At 38.2% G+C, this 26,680-nt stretch overlaps 1 protein-coding gene and 1 pseudogene across 13 annotated transcripts in view; both read right to left on the minus strand.

Annotated features, from left to right (window-relative positions):
• LOC126457957 (transmembrane protein 94) overlaps positions 1–26,680 on the minus strand; it is a 504,907-nt gene that overhangs the window by 24,488 nt on the left and 453,739 nt on the right. For 11 of the 13 annotated variants that reach the window (XM_050094697.1, XM_050094693.1, XM_050094699.1 and 8 more), the window contains one exon: positions 13,596–13,842. The exons of the other annotated variants lie outside the window; for them this stretch is intronic. In XM_050094697.1, the coding sequence (XP_049950654.1) occupies positions 13,596–13,842 (247 nt within the window). The remainder of the gene's footprint in view (positions 1–13,595; positions 13,843–26,680) is intronic. 13 annotated transcript variants of the gene reach the window in all.
• Positions 16,219–16,335, minus strand: LOC126459096 (5S ribosomal RNA; annotated as a pseudogene).

Below are 26,680 nucleotides of genomic sequence, written 5' to 3' on the forward strand. Positions count from 1 at the left end.
TCTGATGCAGCTACATTTCTAGCATTTGTAGACTTAGAGAAAGCTTTTGGCAATGTTGACTGGAATACTCTCTTTCAAATTCTGTAGGTGGCAGGGGTAAAATACGGGGAGCAACATGCTATCTACAATTTGTACAGTAACCAGATTGTAGTTATAAGAGTCGAGGTGTATGAAAGGGAAGCAGTGGTTGGGAAGGGAGTGAGACAGGGTTGTAGCCTATCCCCGGTGTTATTCAATCCATGCAGAAGAAATAAAAACTTTGAGGTTTGCTGATGACATTGTAATTCTGTCGGAGAGCAAAGGACCTGGAACCTGGAAGAGCAGCTGAACAGAACGGACAGTATTTTGAAAGGAGGATATAAGATGAACATCAACAAAAGCAAAACGAGGATAATGGAATGTAGTCAAATTAAATCGTGTGATGCTGAGGGTATTAGATTAGGAAATGAGACGCTTAAAGTAGTAAATGAGTTTTGCTACAACGGCAAGGAAAGCGTTTTTAAAGAAGAGAAATTTGTTAACATCGAGAACAGATTTAAGTGTCAGGAAGTCGTTTCTGAAAGTATTTGTATGGAGTGTAGCCATGTATGGAAGTGAAACGTGGACGATAAATAGTTTGGACAAGAAGAGAATAGAAGCTTTTGAAATGTGATGCTACAGAAGAATGCTGAAGATTGGATGGCTACCTATCCAATCTTCAGCATTCTTCTGTACTCAGTCACATAACTGATGAGGAGGTATTGAATAGAATTAGGGAGAAGAGAAATTTGTGGCACAACTTGACTAGAAGAATGGATCGGTTGGTAGGACATGTTCCGAGGCATCAAGGGATCACCAATTTAGTATTGGAGGGCAGCGTGGAGGGTAAAAATCGTAGAGGGAGACCAAGAGATGAATCCACTAATCAGATTCAGAAGGATGTAGGTTGCAGTAGGTACTGGGAGATGAAGAAGCTTGCACAGGATAGAGTAGCATGGAGAGCTGCATCAAACCAGTCTCTGGACTGAAGACCACCAAACAATAACAACATCACACTAACATAACTTGTTATGCACAAAATAGCTATACATTAAGATGAATTTCCTGACAGTTCATTTACATAGCTACAGCAGCTGGCAGTTTGATACCTAATTTGTCTATTTTACAGTCTTCACTTGGCTATGAAAATTTGAACAAAAAACCATTGCGTACTTTACAGGGAGTCTTGTTTTCACACTGTACAAACAGCTGGGCAAAAAGGGGCTGTAACCTTTTTGAAGGGACCGTTCCATCATCTGCCTAAAGTGATTTAAGGAAGCAACCATCATGGGTCTGTCCGCGACATCCACAATGTTGGAACAGCAGTGAAATACAGTTACATGTCAGAGTATTATTACAAGGGTATTCAATACAATACACTCTAGAGATGCATATGTGCTTGTCATCAAGAACTGGAATTACCGCTGAATACTGGTCGAAAACATTTCCTGTTGCACTGGATGCACAAATCATTGATCATTTTTCGAATGAACTGCACATCAAAACATAAAAGCCATAATGGTTGAGTGAACATTTGATGGTGAACGAGAACTCTGGCATTCCTAGCATAGGACTCTAGTAAACCAACAGCTAATGTAACACTTTGTGCTCTCAACACATGCTGTCTACATTCTTGTCCGATATATTATGCATTGGGGATGCTCTACTAGTAAAGGTATTGGTCTCTCTTCAATGCTATCTTGATATAACACTCCAACAGGGTGAAGCGCAACCTTATGGCAGACAGCAATTCTTTCTGGGATTAGATGCAGACTTGGTATGTTTCTGAGTAACCAGAGAAGGGCACAATGAAACACCATCAACAAAGTTGTGAACTTTCATTGCAATTTCTGTGTCAGTTGCAGGTACTATTTGTCAGTTATTCCTGCCGCACATAGATATTTCATTCATTAGAATCATTACTTACTTTCTCAGGACATAATATAGTGAAGTTCTGAAAATAAAACAAATCATATTTTACATTGTTAGTAATCTGAAAAAGTTTTATTCTCCTGGTTTAATTTTTCATAGAAGTTTCAAGTTGGTTTACTGGAAAAGGAAACTGATGAATAAATCCATTGTTGTTGTTTTAGTGTGGTTTCATGCAACTCTCCACATCAGTCTATCTTGCGCAACACTCATCGTCACGGCACAACTACTGCAACCTATGTCCACCTTAATCTGCTTGCTGTATTCAAGCCTTGGATCCCTCTACAATGTTTATGTTTTACAAATCAAACATTACCTTGTTAATATTCTTTGATACATCATGATTAGCCTTCAACCTATCCTTTATTTCAGTCAAGTTGTGTCGCTTAGTTCCCCCCACCCCCCATGTGGTTCAATATCTCTTCACTGTTTACCTGATAAAGCTTCTATTTTATCCTTGTATATACTGTTTATCATCCATGTTTTGCTTCCATACAAGGCTGTTATCCACACAAATATTTCAGTGAAAGTTTTTCCCAAATGTAAATTTATATTTGATGTTAACATACTTGTCTTTATCAGAAAAGATTTTTTTTAATCATTGCCAACCTGCACTTTATATTTTCCTTCCTTCTTCCACAATAAGTTATTTTGTGATTTAAACAGCAAAAATCAATCATCTACTGCTCTGTGTGTACCATTTCCTCATCTAATTCTCCCAGTATTATTGATTATTAATTATTATTATTTTTTTTTTATTATTCTGGATTTACAATGTGAGTACATTTTTCCAGCACCTATTCTAGATTACAGTAAGTCACTGATTATTGTTCTCCACTCTTCTCTATTTGTCCATAAATCTTCAGGAATGTTGTTCTTCCTCATTGCTGACTGAACTCCCTGTATCCATGTATCAGGTGGTCGTCCCCTTTTTCTTCTTCCAATTGGTACCCAGTCGATTATGCATTTTGGCAGCCTTTCCTGTTCCATTCGTCTGATGTGTCCATACCATTTAAGTTGTTTGTGCTCGATGAAATCAATAATTGAATTTTTACATTTCATCTTGTCTCTGATTACTTCATTTCTCATTCTTTCTCGTCTTGATATTCTTGCTGAACGTCTCCAGAAATCCATTTCTGTGGCTAATAATTTTGATTTCAGTTGCCATTTTGTTGTCCACACTTCTGAACCATATGTAATAATGCTCCTAACTATTGTTTTAAAAATCCTTATTTTGTTATCAGTTGTTATGTGTTTGTCCCAGAGAATTCCATTCAATAAAGAGATTGTCGTCTTTCCAGAATTTATTCTTGATCTAATTTCTTTGTCCTGTTTCCCATCATTTGTAATTTTCACACCTAAATATTTATATTCCTCAGTAGCTGTTATTGTTCCCATCCCTTCTTCTAATATTAAGTCTCCATTCACTCCACCAATTACCATGTACTTTGTTTTATTCATGTTTACATTTAGACCTGATTTTTTATATTCTTGAATCAATTTTCTGGTCATATACTCTATGTCCTCACAGTCTTGGGCTATAATCAGTTGGTCATCTGCAAATTGTAACGAGTATATTGTTCTATCATTTATTGGTATTCCCATAGCGTGACATTTTTTCTTCCAATTCTGTAAAGTTACTTCTGTTACTTCTGATTATTAATTTGTTTTAGTTGAATTACATTCATTTTATAACCCTTTTGAAGACATTGTCTAACAGAACTTCCAAGTGCTTTGCTGTATCTGACAGAATTATGGTTTCATCAGTAAACAGCTTTTATTTCTTCCAGCATGAGTTTTATTAATTTTCAAACTGTCTTCTTACTTCCCTTTACTATTTGCCTTATGTGTTGTCTGAATGCTATGAGAGATTCTGTCTTACTCTTTTCTCAGCTACTGCCTCACTTTCATGTCCTCCAACTTATTACTGTAGTCTGTACCAGTTGCATATAATCTTTCACTATCTGTATTTTATTCCTGACTCATTAAAACAGCTGGGAAGAATGGACAAGGGTGAGGATGCACTTATGCCAAGTATAGGGTACACAGTTACCAAAACTAGGAAATTTGTAATGATAATTAGGGGATTCATAGAGTCTAATGTTGACTTCTCTATTTCCACCTACAACTGTAAATTTGCAGCAATTTCAAAGAGTGGTATAAATGTGGTTTTATCTTTCTTTTTCAATGTATCTTCCAAAATAAATTATAAGGTCAGAATTGTCTCACATGTTCTCATACCTTTAAGAACTCACATTTATCTTCCCCATTTCTGTTTCTACCAGCTGTCCCTTTCTTCTTCAGTTTTTGGAACCATGACTTACTAAGCTGCTGGTTCAACAGTATACATACTTGTCAGTGTCTGACTTCTTTAGCATAGGGATCATTATATTATTCTTGAAGTCTGGGGGTATTTCATGCATGTCTCGTACCCTGCATATCAGGTGGAACAACTCTGTAAAGATCGGTTCTCCGAGCGAATTTTAGTAAAGGGTGTTCATTTGTAAAGGTTCAGTCAATAATGATAATAGAGATATTGTTCTCTTCATGTCTTAAAGTTCATGGAAAGACTATTTAGAGGCAAAGGAAATGTGTCAGCTTATTGCAAAATTTTTTGTACATTATATTTATACAGTATAGCACAAAATCAGCTACAGAGCCTTGCTGTGCTGAAACTCTGGTATGCTGTATTACAAGGCTCTGAACAGAGTGAGTTATGATTGCTTATAGCTACTGGTGCCTTAAATTTTGACATCTGTTGTGCAAAACCCATAAATTGTCTTAAGTGAAATTAAGACTAAGTACATTCCTGTAAATAGTAGAAAAAGTAATCTCAATAATACCCACGCCCCCTCACTCCTCCTCCACCAGGGGCACTAGTCCATCATACTGCAAGGGAGTCTGTACAGAGTTTATTAAGCATGTGAAGGAACTAATGACAGACTGAGACTCTTTGAGATGGTTTGAATGTAAGGCATGCTTGAATAACTCCATTGAAAGTGCATTGTTCTTGAAAGACAGAGGTCAAAGTATGAGTTGTGGTCCAGAAAACAATTTGAATTTCTCACAAATGTTTATCACAGGGTATACTTCACTAAGAATAGAAAAATAATTATCACAGTGTCAGAAGGAAGATGGTCAGTTAATAGGAAGAATCAACATGAACTCAAAAAATAAAGACTGAGGTATAAAAATTTTAGGGAAGAATGAAGAAAGTTGGGGATGCACATGCATGGTTACTAAATTAATTACATTCATGTAAAGTGTAATGATGATTAGACTGATCACAGTCTCTAAAGTTGACTTCTACATTTCCACCTACATTTGTAGAATTGCAGCAACTGGTGTAAAGAACAGACTCTCCACAAGGTGCTAGGTAAAAATAAACACAGAACATTTTTCTACTTACGTAGTTGCACTAGGTTGACACACATGAACTAAAGCTGTCAGAACACATGGGAGTTTGAAGCCAAAGGTTCCTTCATCCAGGAAATACGAACAGATAGCTGGAGGCAATAAACTGTTTGAGTTTGGAAGAATATCATCTAGAAACTTAAGTCAGATAGCTTCTGGACAACAGCTTAATATTTCAGTTTCTTCTAACCTTTTCTCATCTTTATCTCAATGAAAAAGTGCCTGGTTCTGAAAGCTAGAGTTTCTATAAACTTTTACTTTTGGAAGTCTGGTAGCAGCTACCCAGAAAAATCGTTAGTAAAAATGAAGTTGGAACAATTTATAAGACTGGGGACTGATTATTATATGAAATACTGTTAGTAAAAGAGAGGGAATCGGTTTTCAATAGGAAATGATACAATGGATAGTCCCCATAGTTTGAATCTGCGAGGGTAATCCCAAAAGTAAGGTCTCCTATTTTTTTTATAAGCACATAGACCTGTTAATTTCTACAATGGTTTACAGCTTGAACATTTAGCTATTTTCGACATAATGAGCATTTCTGTCGATGTATTTTTGTAGACATTGTGGCAGTTTTTGTATGCCCATGTCACACCAGCTTGCCACCATGCTGTTCAGAAAGTTATGAACCTCTTCTTTCACCTTGTCGTCAGAGTTGAATTGCTTTCTGGCCAAATGTTCTTTTAACCTAGGGAACAAGTGATAGTCAGTGGGTGTCAAGTCAGAACTATAGGGTGGGTGGGTGGATGATAATGTTCCACTGAAACTGTTGCAGAAGAGCAACGGTTTGCAGAGCGAGGTGTGGGTGAGCGTTGTCATGGAGAATGTGTAAGCCCTTGGTCAACATTCCTCCTCTCCGGTTCTGAATTGCCCGTTTGACTTTTTTCAGAGTCTCACAGTACCTGCCAGTGTTAATTGTGGTCCCGGTGGGCATAAAGTTGACCAACAATACTCCTTTCTGATCCCAAAAAATGGTTCTCACGACTTTACCAGCAGACTTGAATTTCATGAAGGTCTACCAAAATCAGTTTTTGTTTCGAAAAAATATTGATTGTTTTGCAACATGACTCAAGAGGATCAGCACGCTATTTACTGTGAGATAAAGGCACATTGAAGGCAGCAGTATATTACATTTGGCACTAACATCTAGCTGTAAACAAGATATGTTTACCATCGATTCCACACAATTTGACCAAAGTTCATAAACAGGCACTTGTCGATCGGTGAAGGAGAAACTAAAAAAGTTGACCAATGAATTGCAAAATCTGTATACAACTTCATAACAGGAGATGAAACTTTGATATATTCTTACAAACTGGGACTAAGCAGGAATCAACTTTTTGAGTGTTTCAAAAGTGATTCATTTTTTTAAGCATGTCCAAGAAAACGATATATAGTTTTTGCAATTACACTGCTTGTGCCACAACCATTGCTTTAGACCAGAGCCAGCCACGGCATGCCAAACCACATGTGAGTTTGCTTTGCTTGGTCCTTCTCGGAAGTACCTGATACAAGGCAACATTTCATTTAATATTGCAGTGTGGCACTTTTCGGTTGGTACAATTCTCTTCAGTCTGGCAGAATTGTGGTGTCAGTGCTTTTTACCCTTCACTATTTGTTACACAGGATGTTCATAGGTCCACGGGCTGTTTGCACAAAAAGAGGCAGTCTAGTGATCTATTCTCACAAGCCTTCAAAAATGAATAAAAATGACAGAAGAGAAGGATGAGAAAATGACAGAAGAGGATGAGAATTCTCAATACCTATCACACAGTCATATAATTGAGGGGTACTGCAAATTTGCTATGAAACATTATAATACCGCACAGAAAAAATTTAAGGATTTAGTTAATAATGAAAGACCAAAACATTGCAAAGAAAGATAGATGGGATTCATTCTTCTATCATCAAGAAGCACTTTGTTTTAAATTTGCAGATATGAAGTACTCAAAGAAATTGATGGTACAAACAGTAAAAATTCTTAAACCGCATGCATTAATCCACGGACAGTTGCAATAGTTTTCACTGGAACTGAACAAAGAATATGGAGACATTATATATTAGTGCAAAGTATGTTGGTTAAGTCAAGGGGCATGTCTGGAACAATTTTTCAATTTATAAACCACTTGGGTTGAATTTATACAGGAAAAAGAAGTGCAAGAATGGAAATTAGAAGTAGTTGACTGCATGCTACCCACAGTAAGACATTGCAAGGTGAGAAACAAGAAGTCACTGTGACCTTGAAAGACTTACAGGGATATTTTTCTAAACATTTTGAGGGCAAAGCCAATATTACATCTGTTTCTGAGACCATTTGCCATTTCAATTGAAAGCATTCCTGTGCATGTGCAGATGTTGGTTCGTGAGTAGTGGATTGCGGTGTGAGACTTGTTCGAAGTATTTTCACTGGGGGGAATGCAGTGGGAAAGCCAGTGGGCATTCTGGTGAGATGCTCTCCTGGAACTGCAGGTTATGTAGCAAGAGCAAGTTGATAGAGGAGCAGGAGTGTAAGATCTGTGCCCTTCAGGTGCAGTTGAAAAATGCACAGGAGGAGCTAGAGGAGCTAGATAGGATGAGGAGGGAGAAGGGGGTTGGGGAATGGGAGCTGGGTGTTGGCAAGAGATCTGCTAGAAGGAGGAGATTTTCAGATAGTTTTGCTATTGGTGTTTGCAATAGATATGACCAACTGTCAGAGTCTAGTGGAGAGGAATCTCTAGTAGCTGTAGATGTAGGAAGTATGCAGCAGACCTCAGCAGTTATGGTGGCTAGGACAGTTGCAAAGTCTAAGAGAAAGAAGAAGGTTCTGCTGTTAGGTAGTTCTCATGGTAGAGGTGTAGGCCAGCAGTTGCAGGAAGTGTTGGGGAGTGAGTACCAGGTCACCAGCATTGTGAAGCCTAATGCAGAATTGGCTCAGGTGACTTAACATAGGGGGGTTATGTAGGGATTTTACTAACGAGGATCAGGTAGTGATTGTGGGTGGGGCTGGTAATAGTATTGACAGGGATGGGGAGTATGACATAGATGGTGACCTGGAAAAGATAGCCACTCAGACTGGCAACACGAATGTGCATTTCGTGGAACTGTTTCAGCGTCACAATCGGCCTCATCTTAATACAGCCGTCAGGCGTAATAACACCATGAGACTTGGGGGTGCACTGGCAGAAGGCATGAGTCACATTTCAGTGGTGTCGGTGGAGTCTATCAGCAGGACGGGTTTCACTAGACATGGCCTGCACCTCTACAGGTATGGAAAGGGGAGGTTGGCAAAGCTTATAGGTGACAGCATAAGTGGGGGTCGTGGGATCACTAATGGGAAAATTCCTGTACTAGTGGGTGTTAGAGCTGCACCTTTTTTAGATTGAAGTCAGCTGATAGGAATTCCTGCTTAAGGGAAGTCTCTCTAACAAAGGAACCACTTTTGACAAAGCTTAGGTATCCGAGTAATGAGGGAATTAGTATATTTCATCAAAATATACAAGGTATTAGAGATAAAGTTAGTGAACTGCTCATAGAGGTTGACTCTGAAATTATTGGTATATCTTGGTATATCTTAAATAAGGAGATAATTCAGAGGCTTCCTTTACCAGGGTACAGGTTGGCTGGCAGCTATTCTAGGAGCTCTTTGCAGTGTGGGGGAGTAGCCATGTATGTGAAAAACAGTATCCCATTTGAGTCAATTGATGTTTCAAAGTACTGCACTGAAAAGGTGTTTGAATGTTGTGCAGGTGTGGTTAAATTTAGTGGAGCTAAACTTCTTACTGTTGTTATTTATAGAGCCCCAGACTCCGATTTCACATTTTTGCTAAAGCTAGAGGAGGTTCTTGGTTCACTTTGAAGGAAATACAAAAAGTTAGTTATATGTGGTGACTTCAATATTAATTGTATAAGTGACTGTGCAAGGAAAAGGATGCTCGTAGACCTCCTTAATTCATATAATCTTATGTAAACCATATTCTTTCCAACGAGAGTGCAAGGGAACAGTAGAACAACCATAGACAATATTTTTGTTCATTCCTCATTACTAGAAGGGCATTCTGTTAGCAAAAAGGTGAATGGCCTTTCAGATCATGATGCACAAATTTTAACTCTAAAAGATTTTTGTGCTGCAACACATGTAAAATATAGATATCAACTTTTTAGGAAAGCTGATCCAGTTGCTGTAGAGACCTTTGTAAACCTTATCAAGGAACAAAAGTGGCAAGATGTTTATAGTGGTGATACAGTAGACGATAAATATAATGCTTTCCTCAAGACTTTTCTCATGCTCTTTGAAAGTTGCTTTCCATTAGAATGTTCAAAACAGGGTACTAGCACAAACAGGCAGCCTGGGTGGCTAACTAAAGCTTGTAGAACAAAGTGGCAATTATATCAAAACGTTAGAAGCAGTCACAATCTAAATGCAGCAGCCCATTACAAACAGTATTGTAAGGTGCTTAAAAAGTTATTAGGAAGGCAAAAAGTATATGGTATGCAGAGAGAATAGCTAAGTCTCAGGATAAAATTAAAACCATATGGTCAGTCGTAAAGGAAGTGGCTGGTCTGCAGAGACAAGTCGAGGATATAGAATCAGTGTGTAGTGGGAATGTCCGTGTTACTGATAAGTCGCATATATGTACAGTATTTAATAATCACTTTCTGAATATAGCAGGTGAACTAAATAGAAACCTAGTCCCAACAGGGAATCATATAGCGCTCATAGAAAAAAGTGTTCCGAGACTGTTACCTTAAATGCTCCTCCATAATACTGACAAGAGGGAGATTGTGTTGATAATTAAATCACTAAAGACCAAGAACTCTCACGGATATGACGGGATATCTAGCAGAATACTGAAGTATTGTTCTATGTATGTTAGCCCAGTAATTAGCCATATCTGTAACTTTTCCTTTAGGAGTGGTCAGTTTCCTGACTGATTAAAGTACACGGTAGTGAAGCCACTTTATAAAAAGGGAGACAGGGATAATTTTGACAATTATAGACCTATTTCTATACCATCAGTGTTTGCTAAAGTTATCGAGAGCGTTGTATATACAAAGTTACTGGAGCATTTAAATTCACATAATTTGCTGTCAAATGTACAGTTTGGTTTTAGAAATGGGTTAACAACTGAAAATGCTATATTCTCTTTTATCTGTGAGGTTCTGGACAGATTAAATAAAAGGTTGCGAATGTTAGGTGTTTTCTTTGATTTAAAGAAGGCTTTTGACTGTGTTGACCACAAAATATTACTGCAGAAGTTGGACCATTATGGAGTAAAGGGAGTAGCTTACAATTGGTTCGCCTCTTACTTTAAGAACAGAAAGCATAAGGTAATTCTCCACATTATTGAGAGAGGTAATGATGTTCAGTCCCAATGGGGCACTGTTAAGTGGGGCGTTCCCCAAGGGTCGGTGCTGGGGCCACTGCTGTTTCTTATTTATATAAATGATATGCCTTCTAGTATTACAGGTGACTCAAAAATATTTCTGTTTGCTGATGACACCAGCTTGGTAGTGAAGGATCTTGGGTGTAATACTGAAACAGTATCAAATAATGTAGTTCATGAAATAAGTTCGTGGCTTGTGGAAAATAATTTGATGCTAAATCACAGTTAGACTCAGTTTTTACAATTTCTAACCCACAATTCAACAAGAACCGATATTTTGATCAGACAGAATGGGCATATTATAAGCGTGACGGAACAGTTCAAGTTCCTAGGCATTCGGATAGATAGTTAGCTGTTGCGGAAAGCCCATGTTCAGGATCTTGTTCAGAAACTAAATGCTGCTTTATTTACCATTAGAACAGTATCTGAAATAAGTGACATTTCAACACGAAAAGTAGTCTACTTCGCATATTTTCATATGCTTATGTCATATGGTATTATTTTTTGGGGTAATTCTTCTGATTCAAAAAGGGTATTTTTGGCTCAAAAACGGGCTGTTCAAGCTATGTGTGGTGTAAGTTCAAGAACCTCTTGTCGACCCCTATTAAATAGTCTGGGAATTCTGACATTTCCCTCACAGTATATATTTTCTTTAATGTCGTTTGTTGTTAGCAATATTAGCTTATTCCCAAGAGTTAGCAGCTTTCACTCAGTTAATACTAGGCAGAAATCAAATCTGCATGTGGAATGTACTTCCTTCAATTTTGTGCACAAAGGAGTGAAGTATTCTGCTGCATCCATTTTCAATAAGCTACCACAAGAACTCAAAAATCTTAGCAGTAGCCCAAACACTTTTAAGTCTAAACTGAAGAGTTTCCTCTTGGCTCACTCCTTCTATTCTGTCAAGGAGCTCCTGAAAGAGCTGAAAAATTAAGCAAATTCCAGTGTTACATTGTTGATTTTCTTTATTTAAACTTACGAATTGTCGCCTGAATGTGTTTCTTATATTTTATTTTATCTGTTTTCACTATCATGTTATAATTTCATGTATTGACTCGTTCCATGACCATGAAGACTTCTCCTTAATGTGGTCTCACGGAACAATAAATAAATAAAAAAAATAAAAAAATAAATAAATAAAAAATGTAACTGACTGGACTGCAATGTAATTCTCGTTTTAGAGACAAATTCTATTACATTACAACTAGTCAGTACATCCACATTGTTTTCCTCAGGTTGATTTTCCACAGCTCCATGATGAGGTTGCAAAAGTGCTACCACATTTCAATCAACATGTGTGTGTGTGTGTGTGTGTGTGTGTGTGTGTGTGTGTGTGAAACTAAACAAGTCACTATTATGCTGCAAACTGAATGCAAAAATCTGTGGAATTGTCTACATCTGTCAGTATGCCAACAGTTTGTACCAGATAAAAATTATGTTACGTTTTCAGTACGCCAAAAATAATTAAATAATAGTGAAAATTTGTCATCCATGTTGTTGAGAAATATGAAACTAAGTTGTATGCAGTGTGACTGCATTGCTATCTGAACAGGGCATATTCACAGTTTCTCCCTCTTCCCCCTACTCCCAGTCAGACAGTGGCATGGTGGAGGCGGAAGTGTGCGGCCAGGCTGAGCACTACGGCACCTGAACAAGGGCATGGCCTGCAAGCCAGATTCTTGACCACCCCTGCTTTAGAGGATTGAAGAAAAGTTAATGTTGATGGTAAAAACAATTTGTTTGCTACAAGGCATCAATAAAATCAGGAGAAAAAAAACCAAAAGCATCACACCGATCTTCATAATGACAGTACCAACTGTCACACAGCACATCAAACAGTCAATTGTTTTAAAAAAATTGAATTAATTCCTCATTGCTCACATTCATCAGATTTATCACCTAATGCCATCTTCTCTTTTCAATTAAGTAAAACAAATCTCACCTTAAGAGGCTATCAAAACCTTCCAAACCCATGTTTCATAAGTAACAACATAAAAGTATCAAAAATATTTTCTAAAATGGTTGAAACTGCAAGTAAAAGCATATGTATTTTAAAGGTGAATACTTTGAGAGACAATATATCAAATTTTCCAAAACATAATTTTTAAAATTGTTTTTGGAAAAACTTACAAGGCAGGTCTTGTATTTTCCCTTTTTTCCTAGATTTTCCCCATTCCCTGAAAAATGAAGGTCCCGTGATCTAGTAATGTAATAGCCACCAACAATTGTTTTTTTAATGCTGCAAATTCCACATAAATCTGCCACTGATAGCTACAGGTTTTGACAAATGTAACATATTTATTTACCCTGTACTTCCATGTGTAAGAGTTTTTTGTCTTTTATTTTGATGTACAGATATTTCCAAAAGAATAGGTGTTTTCTCAAGAAAACTGATTGATGAAAACATTAACCAGACTAATATTATGTGTTTTGAACTAACAACACACACTTACTACTTTCACTATTGAGAAACTACCCCAATAACAGTTAAAACACACAAAAACCCTCTGACAATTAATATCTGAAACCCAAAGTAAGCAAGCAGCCAACGGCCACTGAGAAGAGGAAAAAAAGGAAGAAGGGGAAACACTATTGTCTCAGTATTGCACATCTAAATGAAATCATTCCACACAAAAGTAAATGAGGAAATATTATTTTTTAGGATTCTGTCACTAAGTTAGGTAAAATACATTTATAATTAAATACCATTAAATGAACATTTTAATTTTACACACAATAAAACAATTTAAATCAAATGCATTTTTAAATGATAATTAGTTAATTTGTCACAACAAATGGCAATCCTGATGTCATGAGGAGAAGCAGCCTCTAAGTGCATCATGCAATGAAGCTGTGGCAGAAATATCATACCAAAGAAGAGGACAGCAGCAGAGAGTGCAGCATGCTGGGCAAAGAGCAAGCCATGACTGCGCTGATCCCAACCACCCCATTCTTCTTGTAATACAGGATACACAACTGTGCAAGTCATATTGCTTTCACCAGACAAAGCCGTCACAACATCACATTCTGACTTGAGCACTGTCACATAGACAAGCAGGACTGCCACACAGGAAAGGGCAAACTTGGCACCATAGCACCACAGTATGAAAATAGCCACCTGTAACATATTGACAAGGCATGCAAATCAATGTAGCCTTATTATCAAACTTCTAACCATTACCTTTTAAAATTAGTTGGGTCTGCAAGCCACTAAAAATGTAAACACATTAAAAGATGTATTATAAAGTTTTTTTTTTCCTTCCTGGAAAGCACATGCAGTTGAAAGGTACAGACATAATGATGATGCCAGTATGTATCTGGTTAATTCTACAATTTGTTATCGTGGTCCCACAAAGCAACACTCATCTTGGTAACACCTAAAACTAATGTACAATACATAATACAACGAATTTAGTTTGTAGTTGACACTTAGACAACTTCTTCATTAATATCTTTTATACCTTAATGTAAGAGATTAATATCTTAAACTAATTGTGAACATCAAAGAAAATAAAATTGAATGTGTTCCTTATGAGTATCAGCAATCACTAGCAGCTATTTATCATGTTGTTTCTTTGTACCACTTGTTCTGAATACAGGTGCCTTCCCCACAAATATTATGAGTATACTGATATGACTTTGCATCAGAATTTTTCTTCTTACTAATGTACACTACTGGCCATTAAAATTGCTACACCAAGAAGAAATGCAGATGATAAACGGGTATTCACTGGACAAATATATTATACTAGAACTTACATGTGATTACATTTTCACGCAATTTGGGTGCATAGATACTGAGAAATCAGTACCCAGAACAACCACCTCTGGCTGTAATAAAGGCCTTGATACGCCTGGGCATTGAGTCAAACAGAACTTGGATGGAATGTACAGGTACAGCTGCCCATGCAGCTTCAGCGCGATACCAGAGTTCATCAAGAGAAGTGACTGGCGTATTGTGACGAGCCAGTTGCTCGGCCACCAATGACCAGACGTTTTCAATTGGTGAGAGATCTGGAGAATGTGCTGGCCAGGGCACCAGTCGAACATTTTCTGTATCCAGAAAGGCCCGTACAGGACCTGAAACTAGTGGTCATGCATTATCCTGCTGAAATGTAGGGTTTTGCAGGGATGGAATGAAGGAAGGGTAGAAGCACGGGTCGTAACACATCTGAAATGTAACGTCCACTGTTCAAAGTGCCGTCAATGCGAACAAGAAGTGACCGAGACGTGTAACCAATGCAGGGTGTATACATGGACAAGGAAAAAAAATTCCCGGATCTTTCCCCGTTAAAAATACACTTTCTCCTGGGCGAAAGTACACTTTTTCTATGTTAAGTGGCAGTATACTCTTCTCGGCACTGTAAAACTCATCAATCCTTTGAATGTTTATTGTTTTATATACCAACGTAGAATTTCCCAGCACTTTCGAAAATGAATCTCAGGAGGGAAAAACACCTTTGATGTGCAGCAACATGTATGCTGCATATTTTCGTATTACGAAGGTATAAATTTGAATTCCACCAAACACCACATGGCACTTCCCGAAGCACTGAAATCGAGATTGCGATACACTTTTCTAAGCGTAATCTCGCCAGCTGATGACAGCATAGGACATGTGATGTAATCAGCCAATAGCAATATCACTCTTAAGTATCGCGAACACACAAATAACGAAAGTTTATGGTTTTAATAAACATACATAGCACTCACATATAATATTGGTCTCGAAGCTTAATAAGCTGGAAGAGAAGCTAAGTTTCCACATATAATGTTGATCTTTTTTGCGCGTGTTACACTTTAAGATACATCACACAAATGTCCCAGTAAAATTTTTAATAACGACGTAAATGTCTGATCTTCTGGACTCTAAATTTTTCTAAATGGTCGTCCTGAAAGAGTTGACTTTTAATGAGAGTGAAACACTTTGTGATTTAAGAAATTCATTGTACATTCTCACATATAGTTCATCTTGCATATAAGTAAATCTGCTTTGAATGTAGCGCATTTCAAAACAACATTTGCAATATTTTCCCGCGACCTGTTAGACATAGGTTCGGTTCAGCAGTTGCAACAGAGCGCCAGATAATAGGCGTCATTGCGCTTGTGCAGCTACGATGAAGCAGGAAGCCCTTATGTTCATACGTGTAAAACATTAAAAGATCTTACATTGTGTCATAAAAGGAACAAGACAAAAGAGGATACTTCAAAAGCATCGGAATTTCATGAACCATACTAAAATGCATAATTCGGCTTCAAATGCACAATCGTATGTAAATTTTCTTGGAGTAAGCACTCCGTCTTCAGGCCACAAGTGGCCCATCGGGACCATCTGACTGCCGTGTCATCCTCAGGTGAGGATGCGGATAGGAGTTGCGTGTGGTCAGCACATCGCTCTCCCGGTCGTTATGATGGTTTTCTTTGACCGGAGCCACTACTATTCGGTCGAGTAGCTCCTCAGTTGGCATCACGAGGCTGAGTGCACCCCGAAAAATGGCAACAACACATGGCGGCTGGATGGTCACCCATCCAAGTGCCGGCCACGCCCAACAGCGCTTAACTTCGGTGATCGCACGGGAACCGGTGTATCCACTGTGGCAAGGCCGTTGTCCAAATTTTTTTGAAGTACCAGTACTATATTATCTCATGTTTGGTTCAATATGGCATAATGCCATACGTGCACTTGAAATGCAGCGAAAAGTTGAAACTAGCCAATAGTGTGAAATCAAACACTTCGTTTCAAATAAATTGACTGTCTCAGCAGAAAAGATTAATAAAAACCGGCAAAAATAACTTCACTGTTCTGTAAGGCGATTAGTGCTTGACTGTCAGAAAGGTGGAAATAAAATCTGAAACTAAAAACATATTTTAGCCTTCCGTAATTATGTGAACTATTTTACTTAATTTGATAGCTCACTGCCACAAAAATCCATTTTGTTATTGTTTAGCGTGAGAGCAATAAATGAAGAGGAAACAACAAAATCACTGAACGTGAACACAGGTCACGTCGCGACGACCCACGTCCCCACAACAACTCAGACTGCTCTGTGCATCAGCCCCAGATTTACTATATTTTCGAACGGGGCAATATTAAGAAGTGGCGCCCAGCCACACTTCTGTAACCAGAAGCGGGAGAAGGTACTACTCATACGCGATTCAACTGCAAATGCGCAAGATCCCGCCTGCAACTGCTCAAACAAATCTAATTTAAACAGTTATCACGTCACGCTTATCGGAGGCAATTTGTTGTTATAAAGCATTGCATAGTCTTCCTAAAGCGTCTGATAGACTTTGCTGTTGGTAGGCGCTTGTATGAGCACTGTTTTGTTGTATACGGCTCATTTCCTTTGTAACTTTTTTATTTTTGTTTTTTTTTCTCTCATTCATGTTTTGTTGCTGCACCATTATTCTGGAGTTGCGGGATGCAGTAATGTCCTTTGTTAGAATATTGGTTCTTACCAGTCAAAATCACAAAAATTTAAATGAAAACTAAAACAAAGAAAAATTCCCGGAATTCTAAACAATTCCCAGGTTTTTCCTGGTTTTCTCCCGGATGAAAAGATTCCCGGGTTTTTCCCGGATCTCCCGGTTGTCCCGGGTCATATACACCCTGCAATGGCACCCCATACCATCACGCCGGGTGATGGCGATGACGAATACACGCTTCCAATTTGCGTTCACCGCAATGTCACCAAACACAGATGCGACCATCATGATGCTGTAAACAGAACCTGGATTCATCCGAAAAAATGACGTTTTGCCATTCGTGCACCCAGGTTCGTCGTTGAGTACACCATTGCAGACACTCCTGTCTGTGATGCAGCATCAAAGGTAACCGCAGCCATGGTCTCCGAGCTGATAGTCCATGCTGCTGCAAACGTCATCGAACTGTTCGTGCAGATGATTGTTGTCTTGCAAATGCCCCCATCTGTTGACTCAGGGATTGAGACGTGGCTGCACGATCCGTTACAGCCATATGGATAAGATGCCTGTCATCTCTACTGCTAGTGATACAAGGCTGTTGGGATCCAGCACGGCGTTCCATATTACCCTCCTGAACCCCCCCGATTTCATATTCTGCTAACAGTCATTGGATCTCGACCAACGTGAGCACCAATGTCATGATACGATAAACTGCAATCGCAACAGGCTACAATCCGACCTATATCAAAGTCGGAAATGTGATGGTAGACATTTCTCCGCCTTACACGAGGCATCACAACAACGTTTCACCAGGCAACGCCGGTCAACTGCTGTTTGTGTATGAGAAATCGGTTGGAAACTTTCCTCATGTCAGCACGTTGTAGGTGTTGCCACCAGCGCCAACTTTGTGTGAATGCTCTGAAAAACTAATCATTTGCATATCACAGCATCTTCTTCCTGTCGGTTAAATTTTGCGTCTGTAGCAGGTCATCTTCGTGGTGTAGCAATTTTAATGGCCAGTAGTGTAGTATACTACAGTTAATGCTGTTGCTTTTGACATTAGTGTTTAATTTCAAAGGCATCGTCAAATCAATGTGACTGTACAGAATCAGGGTTAATACAAAACTTCACAAGAGCCTTAACAGTTAGAGAAACTATGAAAAGCTAAATCTGGATGGCCTGACGAGAAGTTGAATGGTTGTCCCCTTGAATGTGCCACATTGCTCAGTGAGATACAAAAGAATTGAATTCCAGCAAGTGGCAATTTTTAGGAGCATGTATGTTGAGAGAAACCAGCTCTCAGCATTTGTGATGAAGAAGCCTGATAGTTCAATGGCGTCAACTATCAACATGTATTTTTTAGAGCCTGGTAGTTCAAAGTGGTCAACTTGCAGTAATGTAAATGAGAGACACTTAAGAAGATCCCATTAAACTCGCCATGCCTTGAGTATCCAGGAAGGAATGGGTCTTTAATTTTTTTGTTGGAGACATAATGAAGGAAGTAAAAGAGTAACGCAACGCAGAAAAAGTTTGTCAGGGACAGAAAATATGCATGATATGGGTCACTAACAACATAAGTAGTAATTTCCAAAGTGCACAGGAATGGAGTCAGGTGCTTGATGAAGTGGAACACATGCTAGCCAATAGAAAACAGAAAGCTAGACAATGATGTGTGTGACACAGATGGCTGTGTTGAATGGCTACATGTTAAACTTGGATAAGAGACCCTTTACAAGGTGGACAACTTTTGATATCTGTAACGTACAGTATAAGAAGAAGAAAGATGCAAGAAAGGATTGCACATGATAAAAGAGCTTCCTAAAATGAGAAAAAGCTCTTAACATAAAAAGATGAAGGCAAAGCTCTGCACAGGTACAAAACATGAACAATGGGGAAGATAGAAAAGAAATGATTAAAAGCCACTGAAATGTTTAGTGATACAGAAAACTGTCAAAGATCAGACTGAGTGATCAAGTAAGAAACGAAGACTTATTGCAAAGAATGAAGTGGGTGTATGTGGATATTTCAATATGGATTTCGTTTCAATAGTTCTAATTGAGGGCACATACTGGTGCTCAGCTTTGGTTTGACTGCCCACAGTAACATTCTCAACAAGTACAGAAAGACTGGGTGCAACAGTTACTGATACTTTATTTCTAATTATGTCTTTTATAAAATAATGTGAGCCTCATCACAAATAGTTCACCTGACCATGACAGTCAAATGGTGGCATTAAAAGATCCCCATCAGTGAATTTAACAACGAAATGAAAAGTAAAACCTCACAGAACTGTAATGTTGACTCAGTTACATTAATAAGCGAGAATTTATATGATGAAAAATAGGAAGAAAATAACCAAGGACAAGCAGTAGATAGGAATTTTAATTCTTTCATTAATGTATTCATACAACAATCCTGGATTTTCCATTTTTCTTACAACATAATGACTCCAGTTTTCCTTTAAAAGAGGTCAAAGACAATTACAGTGGAGAGGAGTAATTCTATACAAAACTTAAAAATATACTATAAACATTTGTAATGGCACAGATTAGTGTCAAATGTGATCCCATAACTTAAATGAAGAACTTGATCCAAATATCAGAATTTGTGTATTTTTTTATATTTACTGTAAACTGTTGTCATGTGCAAGTTTCAGTGTTTTAGCAGTGAGCAAAAGTTGTTACATCAGATACTACGCAATCAGACATCAACGTTGTTATTATCTTATTTAAAACTACTTTGTAGAACATATCAGAGGATATTGTAACAACCTGAAATTAGCTTAAAAATATTTAAGAAATTTTGACTGAATATTTGAGCGAATTGATTTGTAAACTTTGCGTCAAATATGCAGGAATAACATTAGTAATAAGACTCATGGAGTAATTAAAATGTAAATCAACTTCAAGTAAGTAAAATTTAAATTAACTTTTTTCTGTCTTAATTGTTTATGAAATGTATTTTTCTAATTTTCAATATAAAACAAATGTATTTCTGTATAAATTTGGCTTATATAAGGCTTGTAACCATATTGTACACTAGCAAATTCTGTATGAAAATTATTAAAGTTGTACAACTTTTAATTGTAATTCTGATTATGCAGTTGTCTTAACAATACTCTGTAAAATGCTGCTTGTTGGAGTACATTTATAGGGGCCATCAGCACTCACTAAACTAAGTGCTGTCCTGATCACAGCTGAGTGCAGTTATTGTCATGTTAAGGGTATGACGTTGTTGTGTAAAATTGTATTTTTTCTAGTGAAATGGGATTAAATTAAAGCAGAACAAGTGGAAATAGTTGTATGGTTATTAAATCACCTACAAAAACTAGCCTGATAAGTGAGTTATGCTTTCCAGAATTGAATATAAATTTAAAAACTTTACTTAGTTTTACATTTGCCATTCCAAATTTTACTGCACAGTTTTGTATATTGGCAATCATTCCAATAAAATTCCTGGTAGATCTTCAAAGAATATTTTTTTGGTACTGATTATGACTCTCTTGTTTCACAAATTTTCTGATGTTAAGATGTTACAAGTCTTCATAGTATCATAAAAAAGGCAAGGGCAATTTGGAGCATTATAAGACATGAAGTGAATGAAATCAGTAAGCCAAATGATACTTGACCCCCAGATGACAATAGGAACAGGACAGACATAACAAGATTCAAATCATTAGCTACTACAAGGGCCCCCAAAAAGCTTCCATTCAAAGGCCGTACAGTCCAGAATTGATGAGCCAATCAGGCAAAGTTCCCATCAGCAGTGAGGCAATCACTGAAGAAGTCCAAAATTGCGTGCTGTACATACTTGTCTGACAAGAACTGTCAACCCTTCGCGGCCTTTTTTAAGGGCCCTAAGGTGTGATAATTGCATGAGGAGAGATCAGGACTACAGCCAGGTACTCAAATGTCTCCCACTTGAGTTGGCGTAACTCCTGAGTTATGACATTTGCAATATGAGGACATGGATTATCATGAAGCAGCTGCACCCCACAATGGTGATTTTTGACGGACATGCTGCCACATACACATTCTTCATTCTCCAACGAATGTTTACTGGTGTTTGTTCTTCAGCAGCCAAGAAAAGAACAACAGCATGTGGTCCTGTTGGACACATTTAGTAATAATGTTACTGTAGTTCACAATGCTGCATTTACCACACGCACGTCTGAAAGACATGAATGTCCCACTAATCCATTGCCTTCATGTTGGTGCTTCAGATACATGCAACAGAGTCTTGCTACATTGCATATACACTGCAGCAACAACCTCAAATGGAAATCCTTCAGTCATCCTTTATATGTTCTTCCCGATAGTTGATGAAACCATGAGGACAAAAAATGGTCCCTCAAAAGCAGTTCCATTACACTTAATTAGAAAGGTAATGCATATGCCATCACCAGACATCAGTTTTGCTGAATCAATAAGTCACTCAAAAGCAGTAACTCTTCTGGCCAACATTTGTTTCCCCTCCTCCTTGCAACAGGTGGTCCCTCTTACCCTGGGGCCAGGGTGACCTGTCCCTCCTTTTTAATCTCCTCCTGTTTAACCCTCTCTGTTCCCTGAGGAAGTAACTGTTAGTTCCAAAAGTTAAGATAGAGTATGCTTTTTTATATGCATCAATCAGCAGTATATTCATATTTCTCTTTAAGGTAAGTACTGGGCAGCAATTCTGTTCCATAATTTTAAAGCTTCTTTTAAGGCAATTTTCCTTTGGAAACACTCAACTGTTATGGGCATAACATCATTTGTAGGTTGTGCTAAAAATTAAAAACTGTGAACTACAATTTTTACCATCACAGCAGACCAAAATTAATTTTGAAATTTTCTCGTTTTCACTTGTTAGCTTTGACTCTTGTTTCTGGACTAGGTTTCCTTATCTCAAAGTGATGATTTTGCCCTTTCCCATCATCCCTGAAAGTTTTACTCCCCTGTACATCCAGCAAACAGATGTATAACTGCATACTAAGTGAAGGAAAATGACTGCCCATCTGCCTCAGTACATGCTCTAATTTCTCTCTCATGATCCCTATACAACCCACAGTATATTATGGAGGTACCAGAACTGTTATACAGTCTTCATTGCAACTGGTTCGATAAACTCACATGACTAAGTTTCATACAAACATCACCACATTCCTTCCAAACATTCTCACTCAAATTTCCTGAGTGCGTCTGTTACACTTTGGTATGTAGACATATATTGACCTGCTATGATTCCTGAATTCATTTGATGTTCACTGTTATGTCTGCTTGAGGCAATTCACACTGGCTCTGTCTCATTATTAGCAGATGATAATGCCTCTTACATTAATTAGAAACACACCTTTTGGCCATTTGACACATACAACATTTTCAACAATTTAGCTCAAGACAGGGAAACAACCTGTCACTCTGCAGTGCGTAATCAGGTGGTTCTCTGTAAATAACATCAGAAATAGGAGAAGCTGGCAAGATTTACAAGACATTTCTTGCAACAGGAAACAACCTTGCCACTTCACCAACGACTCATTCATAGCAGTCGTATGAAGCAATTTCACAGATGCTAGCACAGTACCAGTTCCTTTGTGGACAGTATTCGACTCCTTCATCAAGATCCTGGAAAAGCCACAACTTTCAGCAGTATCTAATGGTGAGAGTTACATGTATACCTATGTCTGTACAAACATTATACTGCAACTGTTGCAATTGATGCTGTTGGTAAATACTCCTGTTACTTATTTTAATTATTTTCATATCTTTACTTTCTGTTCTTACTCTTTGGTTCTGTTAAGTAAGGCAGTGTGAACAGTCTGAATTGTACTTTCATTCTCTTATGCATTTTTCTTATCTTCATCTTTTTTATTCCCCTGTCCTTTTCTCATATCTCCATACGGTTGACTTGTTAATTTTTGTATTTAGCAATGTTAGCAGTAGAGGTAGACCTGATGCCCTTTCCTGTCACCCCCCACCCACCCCCAATAGTATTTGTGCACACCTGACTATCTGTGTATTCTATGTGAAAGTGTGCAAACTTTTCTAAATGTGTATGAACAGTGTAACTGAGGGAAGATGTGAGTATCACCCAGTTATTCAGATTGTCAGACACTGAAAACCACTTAAAAACCACATCTGGGGTGGTTGACACACCGGCCCTTGTCAGTAATCCATCGGGTGGATTCAATCCCATGCTGGTACGTCCGTCTGAATTCCAAAAGTGGAGTACTAACATATGCGGCTATACACACAGGTTCTGTTTATTTATCTTACGTGTTCCTTATACCCTGTGTCAACATCATTCTAGTCAATTCCTGTGTGCATTACATTGCACTTCTCACAGCAGAATGAACAGATACTTGATAGCTAGTATTTGACTGCCATGATCAAGATTTTTGAATGTATTTTGGTACCAAATTATTTGCTTTTATAAGCTAGATATATCTAACATTTTTTATTAATACAGAAAAAGTGAAGCAACCAGAAGGGGAGAAGGAAATGAAATAAAGTTTCACTAGTTAAAAGGGTATGTGATGTTATTCAGTGTTTACAAAATTGTGTCAAATTTATGAAGAACTTGGCAGTATAAGCCCACTTAGCAGTGGCCTGGATGCAGATGCAGATTCGGTTGGAAATGTTGTCATAAAGCCATTCATAGTATCCTCTCCATTCATAGTATCCTCTCCACAACTGTTGTAACTGATCCTGGACACTGGCACTGGGAATAGCTCAAAATCACACAGGCGGTTTATAGAGCCATGTGCTATGTGTGGACGAGCAATGTCTTTTAAAATAGCACAAAAATAGTGTCACAAGATTAGAGGTACACATGAGGATACAAGACATCTGCAATGTACCACTGTGCTGACAGGATTCCCTCAGTCACTACTGGCCATGACCTGAAGACCTACCCAAAGGCTCCCCCCACTGTGATGTCAAGAATAACACTACCCTGCCTCTGTGAAACTGTTGATAAATGGGACCTCTCCCTAGGTCATTGCAATACTCACTGACGATGGTAGTGCAGAACTGCGACTCATTCTGAGCACAATGCGACTCCAATCATAAGCAGTCCGTGCTCCCAGTCACAGCAGCACTCCAGATACAGTTGCTCACATTGTGGCGCTAGTGGCAGTGTAGACATGGGACATTAATTTCCTAATCCAGCTGCTGCTAGTCTCTGCCCAATGATGCGGTATGACACACAATATTGCTGAGTGTCCAATAGTTTTTCTCAGATGGTTGGTACATATGCGAAACGGGTTACAGTGCACTTTGTGTACAATATGGTGATTCTCCCTTGTGGTTGTCAGATCTGGTTGACCAGAGTCTTTACAGTGAGTAAGCCACCTCTCATGTTCCCAGGCAGCCAATGTTGGGCCAATATCACATCTGTATGCCCCACACATCTAGATATTGCACAGTTCAACCAGCAGGCCAGATACGACCCACTGTAGGCGCCATTATAACTCTGCCTGGTACTGGGAATGCTGACTCTCATGAATATGCTGCATCTACACAGCCTTCATGTTGATCACTCAGTGTCTTGTAGTGTTCACACCCCTTATATTCTATTAGGCCAAGTAACAACACTAAACATGAACAAAACTAAACACGAAACAACACCAAACATGAAACAACACAAATGCACTCCAGTGGCCTATTCTACCTGTCTCAGGGAACTGCAACTCTAATTATTTATACACCCCTGGATGATGTGTACGTGTATGAATTTTTTATTTATTTATTTATTTATTTATTTATTTTATTTATGTCTATGGACCATTCTGTACAATGGTATTTGACAAGTTCACATGAAGTTTGAAAAATTTCAAATTTCAAAAATACATAACTACATGCATACATCAGTAAAATAGCCTCTAAAATACAAGCATGTGAAAAACATCGATATGCCAAAGATTAAAGTCACTTTATGCTTTCTGAAAGTTTTTTACATATTTGCACAGTCACAAACGAAGCCTTGCATCAGTTTTTAGTTTCAAGGTATTTTTGAACACTGAATGGATAAGTTTTACTCAAGTGATATTTTAGTTTATTTCTGAAAGCAGACCTATTATCTATTATCTTTATATAGTTTGGCAAACTGTTGTATACAACACATCCAGTTTTTAGTTTCTTTGTCAGTTAATTTGAGCCTATTTCTTACAATATGATAATCATAATCCCAAAGAAAGCAGGTGTTGACAGATGTGAAAATTACCGAACTATCAGCTTAATAAGTCACAGCTGCAAAATACTAACACGAATTCTTTACAGACGAATGGAAAAACTAGTAGAAGCCAACCTCGGGGAAGATCAGTTTGGATTCCGTAGAAACACTGGAACACGTGAGGCAATACTGACCTTACGACTTATCTTAGAAGAAAGATTAAGGAAAGGCAAACCTACGTTTCTAGCATTTGTAGACTTAGAGAAAGCTTTTGACAATGTTGACTGGAATACTCTCTTTCAAATTCTAAAGGTGGCAGGGGTAAAATACAGGGAGCGAAAGGCTATTTACAATTTGTACAGAAACCAGATGGCAGTTATAAGAGTCGAGGGACATAAAAGGGAAGCAGTGGTTGGGAAGGGAGTAAGACAGGGTTGTAGCCTCTCCCCGATGTTGTTCAATCTGTATATTGAGCAAGCTGTAAAGGAAACAAAAGAAAAATTCGGAGTAGGCATTAAAATTCATGGAGAAGAAATAAAAACTTTGAGGTTCGCCGATGACATTGTAATTCTGTCAGAGACAGCAAAGGACTTGGAAGAGCAGTTGAATGGAATGGACAGTGTCTTGAAAGGAGGATATAAGATGAACATCAACAAAAGCAAAACAAGGATAATGGAATGTAGTCTGATTAAGTCGGGTGATGCTGAGGGAATTAGATTAGGAAATGGGGCACTTAAAGTAGTAAAGGAGTTTTGCTATTTGGGGAGCAAAATAACTGATGATGGTCGAAGTAGAGAGGATATAAAATGTAGGCTGGCAATGGCAAGGAAAGCGTTTCTGAAGAAGAGAAATTTGTTAACATCCAGTATTGATTTAAGTGTCAGGAAGTCATTTCTGAAAGTATTCGTATGGAGTGTAGCCATGTATGGAAGTGAAACATGGACGATAAATAGTTTGGACAAGAAGAGAATAGAAGCTTTTGAAATGTGGTGCTACAGAAGAATGCTGAAGATTAGATGGGTAGATCACATAACTAATGAGGAAGTATTGAATAGGATTGGGGAGAAGAGAAGTTTGTGGCACAACTTGACCAGAAGAAGGGATCGGTTGGTAGGACATGTTCTGAGGCATCAAGGGATCACCAATTTAGTATTGGAGGGCAGCGTGGAGGGTAAAAATCGTAGAGGGAGACCAAGAGATGAATACACTAAGCAGATTCAGAAGGATGTAGGTTGCAGTAGGTACTGGGAGATGAAAAAGCTTGCACAGGATAGAGTAGCATGGAGAGCTGCATCAAACCAGTCTCAGGACTGAAGACCACAACAACAACAACAGTGGTCAACAGTGGCTGTGTTTATGACCTGTACTGTGATTTATTGGTAACT

This window comes from Schistocerca serialis, chromosome 2 (genome assembly GCF_023864345.2).
Source record: "Schistocerca serialis cubense isolate TAMUIC-IGC-003099 chromosome 2, iqSchSeri2.2, whole genome shotgun sequence".
Classification (NCBI taxonomy): Eukaryota; Metazoa; Arthropoda; class Insecta; order Orthoptera; family Acrididae; genus Schistocerca; species Schistocerca serialis.